The sequence below is a fragment of the Perca fluviatilis genome, chromosome 2 (genome assembly GCF_010015445.1).
Source record: "Perca fluviatilis chromosome 2, GENO_Pfluv_1.0, whole genome shotgun sequence".
In the NCBI taxonomy this organism is placed as follows: Eukaryota; Metazoa; Chordata; class Actinopteri; order Perciformes; family Percidae; genus Perca; species Perca fluviatilis.
Window position 1 is genome coordinate 47,172,185 of NC_053113.1, and position 18,280 is coordinate 47,190,464.

The following is an 18,280-nucleotide window of genomic DNA, read 5'->3' on the forward strand; positions in this document are numbered from 1 at the left end:
AGTACAGTGATACTGTTTTCACAGTGCCCCCCCACCCTCCCCATCCCTCCTTCCCCTGCCTCCAACATCTGTCTCTCAGTTGCTCCCCCTTGTCAGTCTGGCCTGGGGCTGAGGGGCTGTTATCTGCTTTGAGTCTGGGACACCAGGCTGCCATTGTGGCCACGGCCACCGACCTGAGGGTGCTGGGCCAGGGAGGAGGACGCGGAGGCAGAGGAGGGTGGTGGTACTGAGGGTCTGTGGGATGAGGCTGCCGAGCCCCCGGGGCGCTGGCTTTGGTGTTGCTGGGACCTGCTGTGGCCCCCTTTAAGGTGGTGGCCGCGGGCGGAGGGCTCCTGCTGTAGGTTCAGGATGCTGTCGATGGCGCACTGCAGGTGCTCGTTCAGAGAATCGTCCGGGGGGCTGCCGCTGGAGAAGCTGGCGTTGTCCATGTCGGGGGAGTCCGACTTGCAGCGTTTGGCAGGAAGCAAAGAGTCTCGCGTGAAGGAGGACTCTGGGGAGGGAGGCCCCGGGGCATGCTGGTCCATTCTGAACGTCCCGCTGGCCCTATGTCTGTTTTTCCCACTCGCCCTCTTGTATTTACTTACATCTGTCTCTTGGTCTGGGCACTCCTCCCCTCGCTCCCTGGCCCCCTCCCGGTCAGGGAGCTGTGGGTGATGGTGGTGCTGTGTGGTTTTGATACCACGGGTGAACACCTCGTCCATTTCGTCCAGCCCCTGCATTGCACTCCTTAAACGGCCCGTTTCGTGGCCCGGCTCCGTGTGAGCGTGCGAGGCGTCCCGGCCTCGTTTCTCCACCTTCACACTGGCTATAACTGTCCGCTCTGAGGGGGGGGATGAGGCCTCGTGCTGTGGGGGTGACGGGGTGGGCCTCGGGTAGGACAAACTTTCGTCCCCTCCCCCTGGGACACCAGGTCTGACCCGGGGACTAATGTTCTCCCGGTAGGTTTTCCGAAGGGGGAGACGGCATGTCGTCTGCGAGGGCATGGCAGTGGAGGCAGAATTGTGTTTGACCCCACCCCCGTCGTGGTGATCCAACGACCCATTCACTTGAGTGGAAGAGGAGGAGGAGGAGGACAACGACGACCAAGTGTGGGAGGAAGAGGTAGAGGAAGATGGGGCTGCGTTGGGGGGAACGTTACCTCTCAGTGGCGGGTTAGACTGAGTTGTTGCTGTGGTGACCAATGAGGCAGAGGAAGCAGTGCATACGGGAGACTGAGTTCTGATTACTGTGGGAGGGGGCGTTGACAGGGGGCGGGGCTTTGGGTGCAGTGCAGCAGCTTGGCCCTGGGGCTGAGTCTGAGGCTGGGACGTGGACTGGCCGCTCTGCTGGGGCTGAGGTGTGTGCACGGGGTCTAAGGCAGTGTTGTGGACCACCTTGCTGAAGCCAGTCTGGTCCTGCTTGATCTTCAGCTTCAGGCCAATTCTCCGGCGAGCCTCGTAGGTCTTCATAGGCGGCTTGCTGGTTCTCTGCGGGAGGGCGTCGTCGTCGTCGTCGGGCGACGCCGCCGGAGCACGACTGAAGGAGGAGCTCTGGCCGGCGGGTTCGGCCAGCCTGCCTGCCGCAGTCGGAGGCGGGGGGCCGCCGCTGGACCAGGACACAGATGCTCCGCCGCCGCCGTGCTTTATTACCAGTTTGGTAGGGGGGAAAGGGGTGGCGGTGGGGGCGGGGGCGGGAGGAGGCGCCGGAGCTGAAGCCGGGGCAGGGACCGGAGCTGAAGCAGGCGATGGGGACGGGGTGGGAGCAGGAGGAGGGTTCGGGGCGAGGTTTGGGAGAGGGGCTGGGGCCGGAGCTGCAGGCGCCGGAGCAGGGGAAGCAGCGGCTACGCCTCCACTCGCTGACGTGGGCTCAGCAGGAGGGGCTTTCTGTTGGGATGAAACCACACTCTCCAACATGCGCGCATTTGCCACAAACTCCTCTGCAATGAAACAAACAGAATTCATATCGTTAGCATACACCGAATTTAGATCAAGACAACCACAAAACAAGGGTTGGGTATTTCTTATTTTCTCCCCCCCCCGATAGCAGTGCTAAACAGTGCCTGAACCGACACTTACCAAAACAAAAAAAAATAACGAGAATGGCTTGTTCATTGCTAAGGCCATAGTAAGCCAAAGGGTAAATCGCCATTTCTACCACAAACGCTGTGCTTGAGCTATGTTACTGGTTGCACGGCGTTCGTCGTTCGACTGGTCAGGACTGTTTTCCTTAACGCATGTAAACCTGAACGCTACGGTCTTTATAATCTGTCTTTTTAATAAACCGTCTGTACACAAAGTTGTCAATGCTTCGGTTTACATGTAGGGACCATCATTATGCTACCGTGGAAGTGTGGTGCTATTTTGAGCCTTGTTAGTGGTGTAGGTATAGCTATTTACCCTCTGCCCCTAAAGGTAGCGTTGGCAGCTAATCACCGGTTGGCGCTAGCTTGTTTCAAGCTAGAGACACATTCGATTAGCATGAAAACATGTCCCAGAGAACGGTCGACTCAGTACACATATGTTATTAACACCTAGGTTCATTTTGTGCCTGAATTGTCCTTTAACTAGCGTCACATGCAGTGATGCTTCTGTTGCCTCCAACGTCCATTTCGGAGCATCAGAGGACAGCACAGGCATTTAAGCGGCACCGACATTAGGCAAAGAAATCTGCGTTTCTATTCGGTCCGTCGGACGTTTAAGAACCATAACCAATATTGGCGCCGGGTTTCGCTACCCAACCCTACACAAAACCAATGTATGGCCAGAAACAGTGCTAGGGTACCTGGTCTCTCCTTGGCCAAAATCCTGTCCTGGCTCAACGCAATCTTCTCCTCCTGAATGAACATCCGGTCAATCATCACCATCTCTGCCGAGGGGCCCAGTCTCTGCTCAGGTTTAAACGCCAAAAAACCCATCGGTTCAATATCAATTCAGGACAAAGAACGCTACAGGAATGCGTATGGTGAGAAGGCTGGTTTATAAACTTACTTTTGACTCTGCAAAGAGCAGGTGACGATACTTATCCAGCATTGCCTGGGTCCTTTTCAGCAGATGGCAGGAGACCGTCTCAAATTCATCATCCACTGTGCGAGAGAAACAACGTGTTCATGAAGATTGTGATATAGGGAAAATATGGTACCAAACTGTTGCACTGGAAGCTATGGAGTGCATTACCTTTCTGATAGTCTTGAGAAGAGTTGGCAGTTCCCTGGTAGAGATGGTAAGGCAGCAGTCTGTGCATCGTGTCCTCAAAAGAGCAGAAAGGAGCACTGTAGTTTGGGTGAAGCACTGAACCCTGCTGTTTCCTCAGCTGTTCCAGCATCCTGCAGTGAGGCGTGTATGAAGAAATACAGTTTACAAAAACTGCGTTGCGAGACAGGGTGATGTTAGCCAATAAAAATGCATTCGCGGCACACACCTGGCTTCTTTGCTGGGCTCTGCACTGAAAGGCATCTTCATTGCTGTGGTCTGTGACGTGAGCAAACGTTAAACAAAGAGATTACACCTTCAGGCTGAAGCTTAAAAGTGGGAGGCAGTTTTCTTAGGACCTTGCTAACATGCAGTGACAATCCTTTACCTGAGTTTGCACTGGAGCTGGAGCTGGGGGCTGTGGAGCAGGCATTTGAGTAAGACTAGTACCTAACACCTGTATCTGCATCCCACCTTTCCCCAGAGTCATCCCTCCCACTGAGCTGATCACCCCTGGCTTTGGCTGAACCTGCAGGGGAAAAGCAGGAGGGTTACGACACTGACGAAAGCACACATTTCTAAAAACCTTTTTAAATTCAGTATTGAATGGTGGGAGATTGTAAAACAGCTAGCACACAATGCACAATGACCACCACGTAGAGACGGGCAATATATCGATATTATATCAATATCGTGATATGAGACTAGATATCGTCTAAGATTTTAAATATACTAATATGGCATAAGTGTTGTTTTTTCCTGGTTTTAAAGGCTGCATTACAGTAAAGTGATGTCATTTTTTGACCTTGCCAGACTGTAACTGTTCTATTATTTGCCTTTACCCGCTTAGTCATTATATCTAACCTGACTCCGCCAGATGGATTGCTTCGCATTTGCTCGGCATATCCATCTGGGAACTTTCCGTTGCAGAACTTTTGGGAAGGGGTGAAAATACTGGTTAGCTGATTGGATAAACCATCTGTCTATCACCACCTATGTTGGTGATAGACGGGCCAAATCAACCAATCAGATCAAACTCTTGTCGGGAGAAGAGCAAAAACATCTTTTCCTCTGAGAAAAGCCTCCACTGCCGTTTTTTGCTCTTCTTTCAATACTTACTAATTCGGATAAAACCTGCGCGATAGCTACGCTCATCTCATCCGTGGAAGCTCCCATGTTGTTTAGACTAACAGTCGCTTCTCGTTGCGTCACACCTAAACCCGCCTCAAAACCAACGCTGATTAGTCGGTCGTTTGGCGAACGGCTCCAAATTTTCTCTATCTCAAGATGCCAGACTGATCTGCGAGTGGAAAACTGGAGCTCGCGAGATCAGGACGGTCTCACAAGGCTACATTATAATCCACAAAATCGTTGAGGTATCGATATCTAGGTATTTGGTCAAAAATATCGTGATATTTGATTTTCTCCATATCGCCCAGTCCTACCACCATGCATGGCCTAGAAAGGAAATGGCTTTGAGATGTGATTTGTACCTGTGCAGGCTGGGTAAGGCTGGCAGGAGTGACAGTCTGATTCACCATTGCTCCAGCTGGCCCTTGGGCTCCTGAGAATACCTGTAAGTCACTTGATGCTAAAACAAGAGGAAACAAGCCATTAAAAAAAGGGAAATACTTCAAGGCGTGCACAGGGTCCTGCCGTTAGGCCTCGCTGGGGATCAACTGTGTCTAACCTGTAGCAGGAGTTTTGACGAGCACCGACATCTGCTGCAGCACTGGGGGAAGCTGAGCAGGCGGACCAGCGCTGGCCGATGACGTAACCGCCACTTTATCAACAGGCACATCTTGCTGGGAGCTGAAGGGACCGCTGGCTTGAGGCTGAGCAGCCTGCTTGGCCTGCAGCACGATGCTCTGCTGCACCTGGAAACACATCGGGACAGTTTGGTACAAAAGAAAATCCTGGATGACCCAGTTTGGTTTCCTAAAGCCTATCCGTCTCTCCTGCTTTGTACTGGTAAGTTGATCAAGCCTATCATCAGCTGGAGATGATGCTCACTAGGGCTGAACGATTCACCATTTTCAAATCGACATCGCGATTGGAAAGAATGCGATTAGCTAATCGCGAAGACCGTGATTAATCGAATGTGAATTATTTAGTTGAATGTTTGGTGTAACATTTGGTTTAACATTTTTTTATTCCTCTTTTCATTATCATGTCTACTGTTTTTTCATAAGATAAATGATGGAATAATGTTACATATCACAGACGGTTTACAGAAATGTCCTATTTTCAGTGGCTCTTTCAATTATTTTGTATTGCTTGATTTAACATGATCGTAGAAGGTCTAATATTTAGATAAAACACAAACTGAATCGTAATCGCAATATCTGGCAGGAAAATTGCAATTAGATTTTTTCCTCCCCCAAATCGTTCAGGCCTACATCGCACCCATTCTTTCTATTATACTACACTATTTTAAAGATGCAGTAGGTAAGTCTTATAAAACTAACTTTCTGTCATATTTGCTGAAACTGACCCTATGTTCCAATAGAACTACATGAATTATGTAATATAAAAAAAATCCAACTCTGGCACCACCAACAGCCTGTAGTGCGATTGGCAAAATTCCCCCGCTCCCGGTTGATTTTCTCCAATCAGGGCCACAGGGGGTGTCTATCCGCCTGTCAATCACTGCTCAGGCACGCACACACATATAATAGGGTTCTCCCCTCCCCCTTCCCCACGCACGAGCTGCAGAAAGGTTTCCCAAAACTCGGGTGAATATCATAGGAGTGGCTTTTCAGAGGTGGCGTGAGCTCCGGGATTTTAAAGATCTGAAGAACGATGCAGATGTAGCCACATTTCTTCTTGACAGGTAACATAATTACCATGAATGATTTATCTTTCACTTGGTTATTAGTAGTCAAAAGTCCACAAAGCTAGGTTGGTGAGGATAATGGTAATGTTTGCACAGTGGTCGGTCAGATATGATGCTGAAATGGCTAACGGTAGCCTGCTAGTTAGCATCGTTTTACTGTTGGTGAGTAAAGTTAACATTGTGTTTAGTTATCGAAAATGTTGTCTGACATGCCGGCCGGCAGTTCTGTCAAACTCCCTTGTGTGGGAGGCGCTTAGGAGACGGTTTGGGCTGCAGCAGAAAGGGGGGGAGGGACTGAGAAGTTGTCGATGTTCAAATTTGTTGGCAAAGTCCTGGATCTTCACAATCTTACCTACAGCAGCTTTAATATGTTTCATTGACCATTGCAATATATTCTGTTATATTAAGATTATATTGCAGTATATCTGCGGCTATTAATCACACCACTTTTTCGTGTCACCTATCTCCAAATGCTCTACATGGTTTATAGTTTGTTTTTTATTCTATTCTATTTTAGTTTATGTTCATCTCAATATTTATTGCCGTTTCTTTCTATACTTCTGAATTTATCTCTGCTGTTTCTGTCGTACTGCTGCAACAACATCCTAGTGTCCCCCTCTGGACACAATATACGCGTATCTTATCTGATCGCCGTAAAGGAGTAGGAAAACATATCAGGTATACTATCCTATTGCAAGTAGTAATTTATGGGATGTTTTTGACCTCTTTGCAATATAAAGAAACTCATTTGAATGGTGGAAAATATACACAGCCACATATATGCATTGCATGTATTACATTCTACAACAGTACGAGCTGTATCAGATAAAAACACACTGTACAGTTAATGTTCAGAATTTTTGAGTAATTTTTTAATGAAAGAAAAGTTAAAATTCTCTGATTCCAGCCTGTTAAATGTGACTATTTTCTAGTGTCTTCTCTCCTCTGTGACAGTAAACTGAATATCTTTGAGTTGGGGACAAAACAAGACATTTGAGGACGTCATCTTGGGCTTTTGGGAAACGCCGATCCACATTTCTCACCATTTTCTGACATTTTAAAAACCAAACAACTAAATGCTTAATCGAGTAAATGATCGACAGGTTAATCGACAAAGAAGAGTCATCGTTAGTTGCGGCGCTACCGCGCACATTTACTGGCATATAGCAGAGATTAATCAACTGGTGAAATACAGCAGGGTGAAAAAGCAGCATGGGAAGTCAAAATACACAAGACTATTTTACTGGCAAGACCACTCATTGCATGCATATTCCATAACAAGTTTTCATGAACTGGGACAATACCTGGTGTAGCTTGTCCAGCAGCTGTTTCTGCTGAGGCGAGGGCTGGCTGATGGCCGACAGCGTCTGAATCTGCGCAGCGACTAGTTGCAGGTGGTGCTGGTGCTCTGCTGTCAGGCCCGGGATTGGAACCTGGGCTTTGACTACAGCAGCGGCAGAAGTGCTGACAGGAGGAGCAGTGAACTGGTGTGGTGCGGGCGGCGCAGGAGGAGGAGGCTTGGGCGACTGGGACAGCGGAGGCATGTCTTGTTGATAAGGGGCGGGCTGAGAGGCCGGCCGCGGCTGAGGCTGCAGCTGCAGCTGAACCTGAATGTGTGTGTGCTGCGGCTGGCCCTGCGGAGCCGGCTGGGGGGACTCCGCCATCTGGTTGTGGACAATAAAGAGCTGGGGGTGAGAGGAGGGGGTGCATGAGCGGGAGGGCGTTTGGGACTGTGGCTGAGGCTGGGAGGGAGGACGCGACTGCTGCTGATGGTGCGGTGACTGGATGTGCTGGCTCAGAGTGAGAGGAGAGTGGGAAGGCTGCGGGCTGACCGCCACTGGGGGCGCCGAGGCGTGAGTGGACAAGGCCGGGGAGGGGGACATGCCCTGGATCAGGGACTGCTGATGTCCACTGGAGGGCACCTGAAGAAGTGGAATTACTTGTTTAGCTCAAGAATGCAGACAAATCTTTTAACACAGGATGAAATCAGAAGATCAAGCGCAAAAATCACACACTCCAAGTTCTGCATGCACACAGTATATAGTAAATATGATTAATAGTACATGGTTCAACATTTGACTAGATACTTAAAGGATAAATCCGGCACAAAATGAACCTAGGGGTTAATAACGCATGTGTGCCGAGTCGACTGTTCTCTGGGATAGGTTTTCATGCTAATTGAATGCGACCAGTTTTAGCGCGAACTGCTAATTAGCTTGTAATGCTAGTCGTCGGGGCACTGGTACAGTAAAAAAAGAAATCGCTATTTCTATACCACTAACAAGGCTAAAAATAGCACCACACTTCCACAGTAGCATAGTGAGGGTCCCTACATGTAAACCTATACGTTTATTAAAAAGATAGTTTAAAAAGATGTATACAGGCGGGCGCGACAGTCACGACCAGTCGAACGCTGTGCTTTAGCTAGATTACGGATTACCAGTTACACGGCGTTCGAAGTGTGGTGCTATTTCGAGCCTTGTTAGTGGTATAGAAATAGTGATTTCTTTTTACTTTCGCGTGGCCCCGACAACTGGCGTTGTAAGCTAATTAGCGGTTTGTGCTAAAACTGGTCACATCCGATTAGCATGAAAACATATCCCAGAGAACGGTCAACTCGGTACACATGTGTTATTAACCCCTAGGTTCATTTTGCGCCGGATTTGTCCTTTAATAGGGCTGGGCGATATGGCGCAATATCAGAATCTTAACTGGAATCAAAATATATTTTGCATGATTATATGTTAAATTCCTAAAATGATGTTTAATACGATGACTAAACACTCCATTGTTATGCATTTCATAAGACATAACTCTTGACACATGTAAAACAAACCCCTCAACTTATTATTGTTGGGGTGTAATCATAATTTGCTTCAAATTGTTGATTTTGCACAACGGTAAAACGGTAACACATGATCAATATTACCACAATTCCACTGAAAATCAATATATGGAATTATCGCCCAACCCCCGATAGAAAAATCACACAAACGTGGGTAAAACGACACCAAACAATACAAAAGCAAAGTGTTAGACTTTAACATCTAGTAGTTCCTGAACTAAAAGTAGTAAAAGCCCACTGATGTTTTTTTTCCTAGCGTTTGAGGAGGATTACACATAAAAGGGGAGCGGTGATCAGTTGGCGAGCCAAAAAAGAAAAACAGTTGACAAAAGCAAGAAGTCAAGAGATCTGCGGGCCTGTGATGGTGATCTGAAGACTTCAGGGACTGGGGGCAAGGAGCGTGAATTATCGTTTGGGGGTACAACACTAGTCCGACTAGAGGTCACAAGGGGGAGTGGCACTGTGAGCACATGAGAGTCTAATCGATGAGTGCGGGGTTGAGAGGTGTGGTTGATTGATCAGTAATGCAACAGATGAAGGTGAGCTGATTGATTCTGATTGAGCAGAGTGTTAGTAGAGAGGTGAAGGAGTTGCACTTGGCATCTTGGGAGCTCTACTATTAAAAGCATGAGCATGGTTTTTGTGTTCTGTTACAAAATACATAAAGTAGAATGGATGAAAAACGTACCAAAATTAGTTTAACAATTTCAGTTAAAAACAAGAACTGGAATTTGATTGACAGTTCCACATTCTATAGGATGTGCACACAGCTATATGTCGAAAAAGGACAGAGACTGACACACAATACATGTGGAAAATTGGAATGACCATGCCTTTACATATAACAGAGCGGTGTTAGAAACACACAGAAGCTGCAAGCGAGACATTTTTGAGCTTAGGAATTGCATAGCAACTGTGAGAGCCATGGAAGCAATGACTGATGCAGAAGAGAAGGACAGAGCGATGACAAGGAAAGGTAAGATGCCCTAACATTGTGGCGGCAGCAGCAGCAACAAGTGGGTGGGGCTTAACATAAAGGGGCATTTCTACCTGCTTTACCACTGCTGACATGTGGGAGGGGCCAGGGGAAGGGCTGTGGCTCTGACCCACCCAAGAGTCAGTTAATTGGCTGTCATGGACAGAGGGGGCCGGAGCAGTGACGCTGTTGCTGCTGACGATTACAGACGCTGGAACGCCAGCAGAGGGGGTGGACTCATTCTCTGTTTGGTGGTGCTGCTCCTGATAGGAGTACATTTACCATTTCAGGACGAGGGAGGGAAAGGAGGAGGGGGATTGGAGGGAAGGGGGGGGAGTAAAATAGTAAACCAAAGAGGGTCAGACCAAGATAACACTCCGTGCATGTTATTTTATTTAAGACAATGTTAAAACTGTACACAATTAAAGCACACATGCAAAGAGTGGAACACCGACCTGTTGCAGGAACATCTGCAGAGACTCCTGGCTCAGGATCATACTGGAGCCCTGGTTGGTGAACAGTAACCTCCCTGGACTGTGCTGAGCCTGATGGGGGACCAGCCCCACTGCTGTGACAGAGGACGAGGTGGGCACAGAGATGGACGGAGAAGAGGAGGGTACTGTGGTAGCCGTGGACACAGAGGATGCCGTTTGCATGGCGAGGATAGAGGATTGAGTTGCATGCTGCTGGGTGGGATGAGCAGCCTGGTCCGTGGAGCTACCCAGCACAGTAACGCACTCTCCGGGCTGGCCCGGAGCCATGGTCGCTGCTCCTGTGCTGCTGGGGACTCCGCCTGGCTGAGGCTGCAGGGCTGGCTGAAGGCTGACTGCGGGGCTCAGCCCCTCCACCTGACTGAGCATGGTCAGGGAGTTCTGGATGGGCATGCCCTGTATGACTGTCTGGGCATGACCTGAGACAGTGTGGGTCTGTGTCTGGCTTTGACTCTGGGCCAACGAGACGGGCATCTGAAAGAGGGTGGGCGTGCCCATCTGGCCAGGCTGGAGCTGGATAGATCCAGAGAGGATGTGGGCAGCCCCGGGGTGGCCCTGTGAAGTCAACACCTGGCCCAGGTTGATGTTCTGGTTTGCAGTCAAAATCTGGTTTGCAATGAGCTGTCCACCAGGACCCTGACTAGTTATGATGTGCCCCCCAGGGTGCTGGGTCAGGATCTGCCCACCTGCTTGCAGTTGTGGCAGGAGAAACTGGTGGTTCTGACCTTGCAGAACTGTCTGAGAGGGAATAACGATGCTGCCCTGTTGGTTTAACAAGTGTACACTAAGAGGCTTGCCCGATGGTTGTGCTGCTTGTTGCTTGAATAAGGTTTGTTGAAACTGAGGGCCTTGTGTTGAGGCCTGAGTAGTCAGGACAACGTTAGAACCTGGCTTTCCTGTCAGGAAGGCTACATTCTGAGCAGCAGAAACTGGAATTTGCTGCAGACCTAGAGCCTTGTGGGCATCGTTTTGCAGCGGTTGGGGTGCTGTTTGTGGCTGCTGCTGCTGTTGTTGCTGTTTGAAAAGTTTCGGTTGGATGGCTCCCCCCTGAGGGGGTTTAGGCTGAATGGGTGTTGGTGTGCGCTGGATGATCACGTTCTGCATGATTTGGCCTTGGGTTTGCGTCTGGTGTCCAATTCCTGAACTTAGAGTGGTGCTGCCAAAGCCCACAAGCCCAGCAGGAGTCATTGTGCCGCCGCTGCTGCTGTTTGTGCTGCTGACACAAACAGCCGGTCCATTTAAAGCTGGAGATCCCAAAGTGGCCTTGTTACCTTGGATCAGAAGTCCACCCCCTGAGCCTCCAAGCCCCGCCTGAGAACCAGCACCTGATACATCTGGCCCAGACTGGTGCAGCTGGTAACCACCCATGGCCTTAGCTAGGATTGGCTGCCCAGACTGATTGATAGTCATGACTGTAGGCTGACCCACAACCTGAATCTGTCCGATACCCAAATGTCCAGACTGACTCCCATTAGGAAGAGCTTGGAGACTTGAAATGGGCTGAAGTGTCACATTTCCCAGGCCCACAGGCTGCATAAATGGCTGAACACTAATGGCCTTGTTCATCACCTGGGATTGGAGTTGAAGGCCCTGCTGAGCAAGCACTGACCCCAGCATGTCAGCTGCGGCATTGGGAGGCGTAGCAGTGGTGCTCGGGCCTGACCCAGGGAAAATTGCTGCTGCTCCCCCAACACCTATGCCTACACCAACAGCAGCGCCTCCAGCCCCAGAGAGGCTGGGATCAGGCAGTGTCTGTACCACCTGCGTAAGGCCTGGAATTCCAAAGGAGCCCAGGTCCAGCTCAGCCTCTGCCTCCTGTAAGCTTTGCTCGGTGATGTTTGCTTCAGCCAAGCTCTGCTGCAGGATGTCGCATGGCTCGTGATTTGTCCCAATGCCATTGCTCCCACCTTCACCACCAGGGGATCCTCCCAGGATGTCATCATCCTCCAGGAAGTCCAGGTCAACACTGACTCTGGGTAGGCCGGCCGGCTCACTGGCCGACAGCTGGACTGCAGGCTGGACCTCTGGAACATGGCCCTTAAAAGGAAAGCAGGAAAGAAGTGAAACCAGGTGACAGATGAATTTGATGGCTAGATGTGATGGTGAGAAGTGTACCTGAGTCAACACAGAAATGCCGACATGAAACCCCCACAAAAAACCTCTTGCAAATCAAAGCTTGTAGAGTGTAGATATGTTAGTGGAAAGGGAGGGTATTTGGAGATGCATGCTACACAGATGGATAGAAAACAGAAGGAGGAGGATTGGGGGATTTTACTCACCCCAGTGGTAGAGAAGAACGAGCTGGAGGGGTCACTCGAACCATCCAATAGGTCGTCAGTGTCCAACTACAGACACACCCACCCAGGATAGGACAGACAGAAACCAAAGGCACCCAAACCAGCAGGCAAAAGCCACCAGGACAGAGAAACATACAGACCATCAAACAGAGGAGGAGGGCAAGGAAAGGACAGAAAATGGTCCAGAGAACCCAGATTGTAAAGAACCAGTGAAAAGATAAGCGACAGAAGGGCAAAATGAAAGGAATAACACAGAGTTGGGAAGCGTTAGTATCAGCATTTCTCATTTTGTGAAGTAGCCTTATAAAAAAGGGAAGGCAGGCTGAAACCATAAATGGTGCAATCAAAAAGCAAAGACAACCATTAAGCCGAGGAAGCAGTAACAAAAAGAATAAATGAAAAAGGCAGTGAGGGAAGTGGGTTTCAGGGTGCATCATGTAATCCCGAAAGTGACTTAAATACAAAGTCATGGAGCCCCAACTAAAATGCACACAATTAAGACTCCTCATCACAATTACAAACCCATTTTATGAACCTATAAATCACAAGCCTAACGTGTCTTTGTTCAGTTTTTTCTCTCTCTCTCATACTCACATGGGTCTCAGATCCATGAAGAAAGTCATTGAGAGCTTCCGGGTCACTGCAGGAGACAACAATGCGATTCACAACGGTAAGACACGACTGTTAAATATAAAACTGAACTTGCAATGCATCACACAACAACTTACCAAATTACATCTAGAAGGCACCTGCCATCTTCATCATCCATGACAACTGTTAAGGATTAAAAAAAGGTTTTAAAGTCCATTGACAATTTGTTTTCATTATCAATACTTGAAAAACACAAAACATTACCCCGTCCCCCGAATTAATATTTCCAACTAGATGTTCACAGTTCTATTTCTATCATATTACAATTATATATTCTAACACTTTTTTGTGTGCTAGTCTAGCTAGCTCCATATTTAGTTATTTGGTTGTTTAGTGGGACAGTTAGGTGCTGATTTAGAAAGGAGTTACCCACATCTGATGATGAAAAACAAAAAAATGATGATGAAAAACAAAAAAAACTGCTAATGCTCCTCTGTCTCAGTGTGACAAGGAGGGATGTCACATGGTTATACATGACCAAAAATCATTTTATAGTCAAGAATTAAAATGACATTTGTTGGATTCTTCACGGAAAGTTCTGCACAATACCATTATATATCATCATCATTATTATTATTTTAGCATGGATGGTTTTCTTTCTGTTGCTATGTTGATGCTATACTGATCTTGTACTAGTAGAGCTACAAAGACGAATCGACTAACTGTCAACTATTAAATTAATGGCCAACTATTTTGATAATCGATTAATTGGTTTGAGTCATGTTTTATGAAAGAAAAGAAAAGTTAAAAAAACTTCTTCTAAAATTCAAGATTCTAGCTTGTTAAATCAGAACATATATTCTAGTTTCTTCTCTCCTCTGTGACAGGAAACTGAATAGCGTTGAGTTGAGGACAAAACAAGACATTTGAGGACGTTATCTTGGGCTTTGGAAAACACTGATTGATATTTTTTTTCACAATTTTCTGATGAAATGAAAATAATCATTAGTGGTAGCCGTATGTACTAGAACTACAAAAAAAACACCCAAACTACCACAGAAGACGATATTATGTTCGAAATAACTTTTAATTAAGCTTCTTAATTACTCTTAGATAGTATGGCGTACCAGTAGGTTAATTAGCTGATACCAAGTACCGATCTGATACCAGTGTTTAATTAATAAGCTTCAGTGTGTGGAAGTGACTGGGACAATTCTTATATGTGTAAGGCAACATCAGGCAATGTTGCCTTACACATTCACACTTTCCAAAATTTGTAAAACAAAATGTAACAAATAAAGATATAGACAAATGTACGGAATTGTAATTTATTATTAAAATAATTTACTTGTGCACCAGAAAGTTGCTATTTTTTTCAAAATGAACAGGAATGATAATTTAACAACAAATTGTTCAAAACTTAGCCAGGAATTAAAATTCCAATATACAAACATAGAATTGAATAGATCGGCCCATTGTCACTGATATACCCGACCCCAGCTATTTGAGTCGGTATCGGCCCAATATCTGATGTCAGTATCGGATCGAAACATCCCTAGTTTATATTTTGTTTATTTGTATCGTTTCCCACTTTGTACCGAAACTGCTGTAGGCCTACAATTATATTTTTTTAAATCCACAACTATGTTTTTCACATTCAAAAGATGAGTAATAATGACTCAAAGCATTACATCACGTAGGGCCTACTGCTGTCACACATCTCTGGAGCTTGCAGTATGTCTTGTGAGAATTAAGCAAGGAAAAGAGACAACTATGCAACCACATGAACACGTATAATTGTTGCAGTAAAATATTGGTTCAGATTTAACACCTAAGACCATCTTTATCATCAGTTGTAAGTTAACATGTATTTCTTTGTATGCACACACTCAATAACAAGAAAACCTTCTAAACAAACCTGCTGTTATGAACTCAAGAGATCAAGCAGCAGTTTTGTTTGCTACAACTGAGAAAACAGCGGCTGGCAATAGACAACAAACTGAAAACGCGCGGTTTTCACACAGCCTGAAAATATTTAGAGTGCGGGCTCTCGCTTTATTAAACACCAAGTCTTAACAACTGGCCATAGCACTCCCAGCTAAACCAAGACAACAACATGCCCAAACACAAACATAACCGTGGTTATGAGGGGGGCACATCCCTAGTTGCCGCTCTAAAAAGGCAGTGGATTGTAGCCATTACTCGGTCAGAGCAGTCAGTGCGCAGGATATGAATGGATACTGCAAGCGGCTTGCTACATGCTAGCTAGTGTTTTCAAAAAGCGTTTGCATGCATATTTTGCCGATTCGTTACAATACGCAGTATATAACGGCTACGCGACTGACTTAAGACTCTAATTTGATTACACGTTCAATTTCAAAACCCTGTTTCACCTCCATTTCCAGCATTTTGATGCATCTGGGTTGCATTTCGTTAGCCTAGCTAGCTAGCCTGCTAAGCCAACCCAGCTATCAACAATATTCAGACGCACAGCTAGCTTGAGCCTTTGACATTCAAAACAAACCACCGAGTGACACAATTTTAACACTCGTATTGCACAGCGGCACCTCGATTCAGCCGAAACGCAACAGTACTGTTTGCTTAGAAGTGTAAACGCAATTGCGTAGCGAGCTATCTCTCTCCTTGCAAGCAAAATATGAGTAAATGTTGGAATAGTCTTGGATGAGGGGGTATGCTTGGGAATTCGGTTGAAAATGGCTATGTTTGCCGGGACGTGCAGCAACGTGGCGTTTCGGTCGCGATAGCGGTGCAGTTTGCGGCGTCGCTGCAGTGCGCGAATATTGCAGCTTTGTTACAGTTATTTGGATTAATAGAGAAATCTCTACATTGTAACAAACTCACCCGAGACGATAGAGGTGCAGGCAGCGCGGGGTCTCCAGGACAGCCTCGCACGGGCTGCTGTACAGGACCCAACTACAGGCAGGAAACAGGAGACTTCCGTTTTGCCTGAGTGAAATCTTCTACTTCTTCTGCCTTGGGTTTTAACTGTAGCTTGCATCCTTAATGTTGCACTACTGACATCTTCTGGAGTTAGTTAACTCGTACAGTGTCCAGTCATAATAAATCCATGGTCCAGTATGTCAGATTCCCCTCATTATGAAGCTAACCAAACAGCTTCTGACTTGTCCACTTTCACCACACCCAAGTAGGCCTATGTTCTTTCCTCTGCTCCTGTTTTCCAAATAGTTTCATTTCTTCCAACATGTCCTGTCTTTTATACATATTTCCTGCAACCAACAATCTCATGCTCTGCAGTTTCTGTAGAGTATAAAGCCCAATATTTCTCTCTGAAATGTAGCGGAGTAAAAGTGTAAAGTAGTATACAATAAAAAAAATACCCAAGTACTGAAGTACAGTACTTGAGTAAATACAATACATTCCACCACTGACTTTCTTAGAAAGTTTTTCATTCATTTGAATATTTGAATATGTTTTAAGTGAAGTTGGTCTGGTGTGTTTTTTATAGAATGCTATCTGAGATAAAAAAAAAAAATACAAAACATCTGTGCTTGTGCAATGTATTGTTCAAATTATTTTGATACCGATACGATATTTTTCCTGCATGACTCTACAACGTGAAATGTTAGCCAATCAGCAGAATTATTAGATCTTGGTAGAGGCATGCTGCATGCTTATTGGCTCACTGACACTGATGAGATTGACTCCTTAGGTATATTGACATTTGGTATTCAATGACAATATGTCAGATACTCGATAATATGGAAGCAATTTGGTCTGTGAAGTATCGGAGTTTCGTACCCAGCCCTGTAACTGCCAGGCCTTGTTTGGGTTCCCTAATCAATGGTAAAATGTCAAGACATTATCATCAAAGAGGACATTAAATATGTTTCTGAGAAGCTATGGGGACAAACTTGCACATACAGCACTTAGGACGAAATGCTTGCTCAGTTTTTAAGTCTTTGTGGACAAACTGTCCAATTAGACAAGGTTTGGGACATTGGAAATTTAGGGACTTTTCCTCATGATGGCTGTCAAGCTAATGATAGTGTTTAAAACCATAACAGACTGTACACTGCCTGCAGAAAGTCATCCTGATCCAAAGCTTAAACTGGAGTGTTGAACAACAGAGGCTGGCCAGATAAGTCAGTACAGGCAGCTTTTTAAAGACAGCATGACTTGTGTAAGATTTTGCATCTCCAACTATTTTGGAAATGCTTTGCCGATCAGCACCTGATGGAATCATATGTTCAGGAAAAGTCTCCTTTTCATGCTGGAGGGTGACTCAATGCATGTCATCTGGTAAAAGGCCTCCATAATCTATACTACAATCACAATTTCTGGTCACTTTCAGAGCAGGAAAGTATTTGGCCATCTGACACAAAATACAACAAGATCATGTTTGGTCCTATGGCATCAATATATTAGGTATGTTGTGACAAGACCCTAAATAACCCGATGATGCTTAAGCTGAAATGGTAGGCCTACAACAAACATATTTGACTACACTGAAAAATATCACGATTATCATTTAAAAGAATCACAGCACAATTACGAATCAATGTAACAAATTATCCTTAACCAGCAGGTGCTTTGCAGTCATCACTTCTGATCAGCTGTAGGAGGCTACATTTTGTTCTCCCCTTTGACTTTGTTTGACTTCTTTACATATTTTGTGCATAAAACGTAACTGTTGTAAGATGATCTCCCTATATAGTATCATAATGGATTATTAAGCAGGGCCGAGAAACAATAACCCAAAGTCCCATAGATTCAGCAGAGTTGATAAGCATCCTGAGAGGAAATAAAGACAACGTAGTCTACTTCTACAACTGTCTTTAAATATTTTACTTATCCAAATAATCATTACATGATATATAAGCCTAATAGGACAACTTGAATAATATTACAGTTTAATTCACAACAGGAAGGTTGGGGTTGTCAGCCCTGTCACTGACTCAGCTCCCCGCAGCCTTTCAAAGGGTAAGCAGGTATATAGCCAATGGCAACTCAAAGACAAAATATAAAAGTATAAGCATAACCATGAGAACAAAGCATAAACTACAAATATAAAAATACAGTAGCCTAGCCATCAACA

General features: G+C 46.1%; 1 protein-coding gene across 6 annotated transcripts; it reads right to left on the reverse strand.

Annotated features, from left to right (window-relative positions):
- Positions 1-42: 42 nt before the first annotated feature.
- bicra (BRD4 interacting chromatin remodeling complex associated protein) lies at positions 43-16,179 on the reverse strand. Of its 6 annotated transcripts, none has more exons than XM_039786362.1 (15): positions 16,066-16,179; positions 13,341-13,386; positions 13,207-13,252; positions 12,595-12,660; positions 10,280-12,352; positions 9,959-10,087; positions 7,308-7,925; positions 4,858-5,044; positions 4,661-4,758; positions 3,556-3,696; positions 3,397-3,446; positions 3,153-3,301; positions 2,967-3,061; positions 2,761-2,881; positions 43-1,915 (listed from the first exon to the last, which is right to left on the reverse strand). In XM_039786362.1, exons 2-15 carry the CDS (start codon positions 13,379-13,381, stop codon positions 120-122), a joined length of 5,610 nt encoding a protein of 1,869 aa, XP_039642296.1. In that variant the 5' UTR covers positions 13,382-13,386; positions 16,066-16,179; the 3' UTR covers positions 43-119. The 6 variants fall into 6 exon arrangements, with proteins under 6 accessions (XP_039642296.1, XP_039642286.1, XP_039642278.1 ...); XM_039786352.1 differs by having other exon boundaries at positions 2,761-2,863; positions 9,899-10,087; XM_039786344.1 differs by having other exon boundaries at positions 2,761-2,866; positions 9,899-10,087.
- Between the last annotated feature and the right edge of the window lie 2,101 nt (positions 16,180-18,280).

Bases quoted from the DNA above. Each gene is read 5' to 3' on its own strand.
- bicra (XM_039786334.1), bottom strand. From the start codon at position 13,381: ATGGATGATGAAGATGGCAGGTGCCTTCTAGATGTAATTTG. The intron at 5,045-7,307 runs GTATTGTCCCAG...ATGTGTTTCCAG, and splicing joins TGCTGGACAAGCTACACCAG to GTGCAGCAGAGCATCGTGCT. The intron at 4,759-4,857 runs GTTAGACACAGT...CTCTTGTTTTAG, and splicing joins CGTCAAAACTCCTGCTACAG to CATCAAGTGACTTACAGGTA.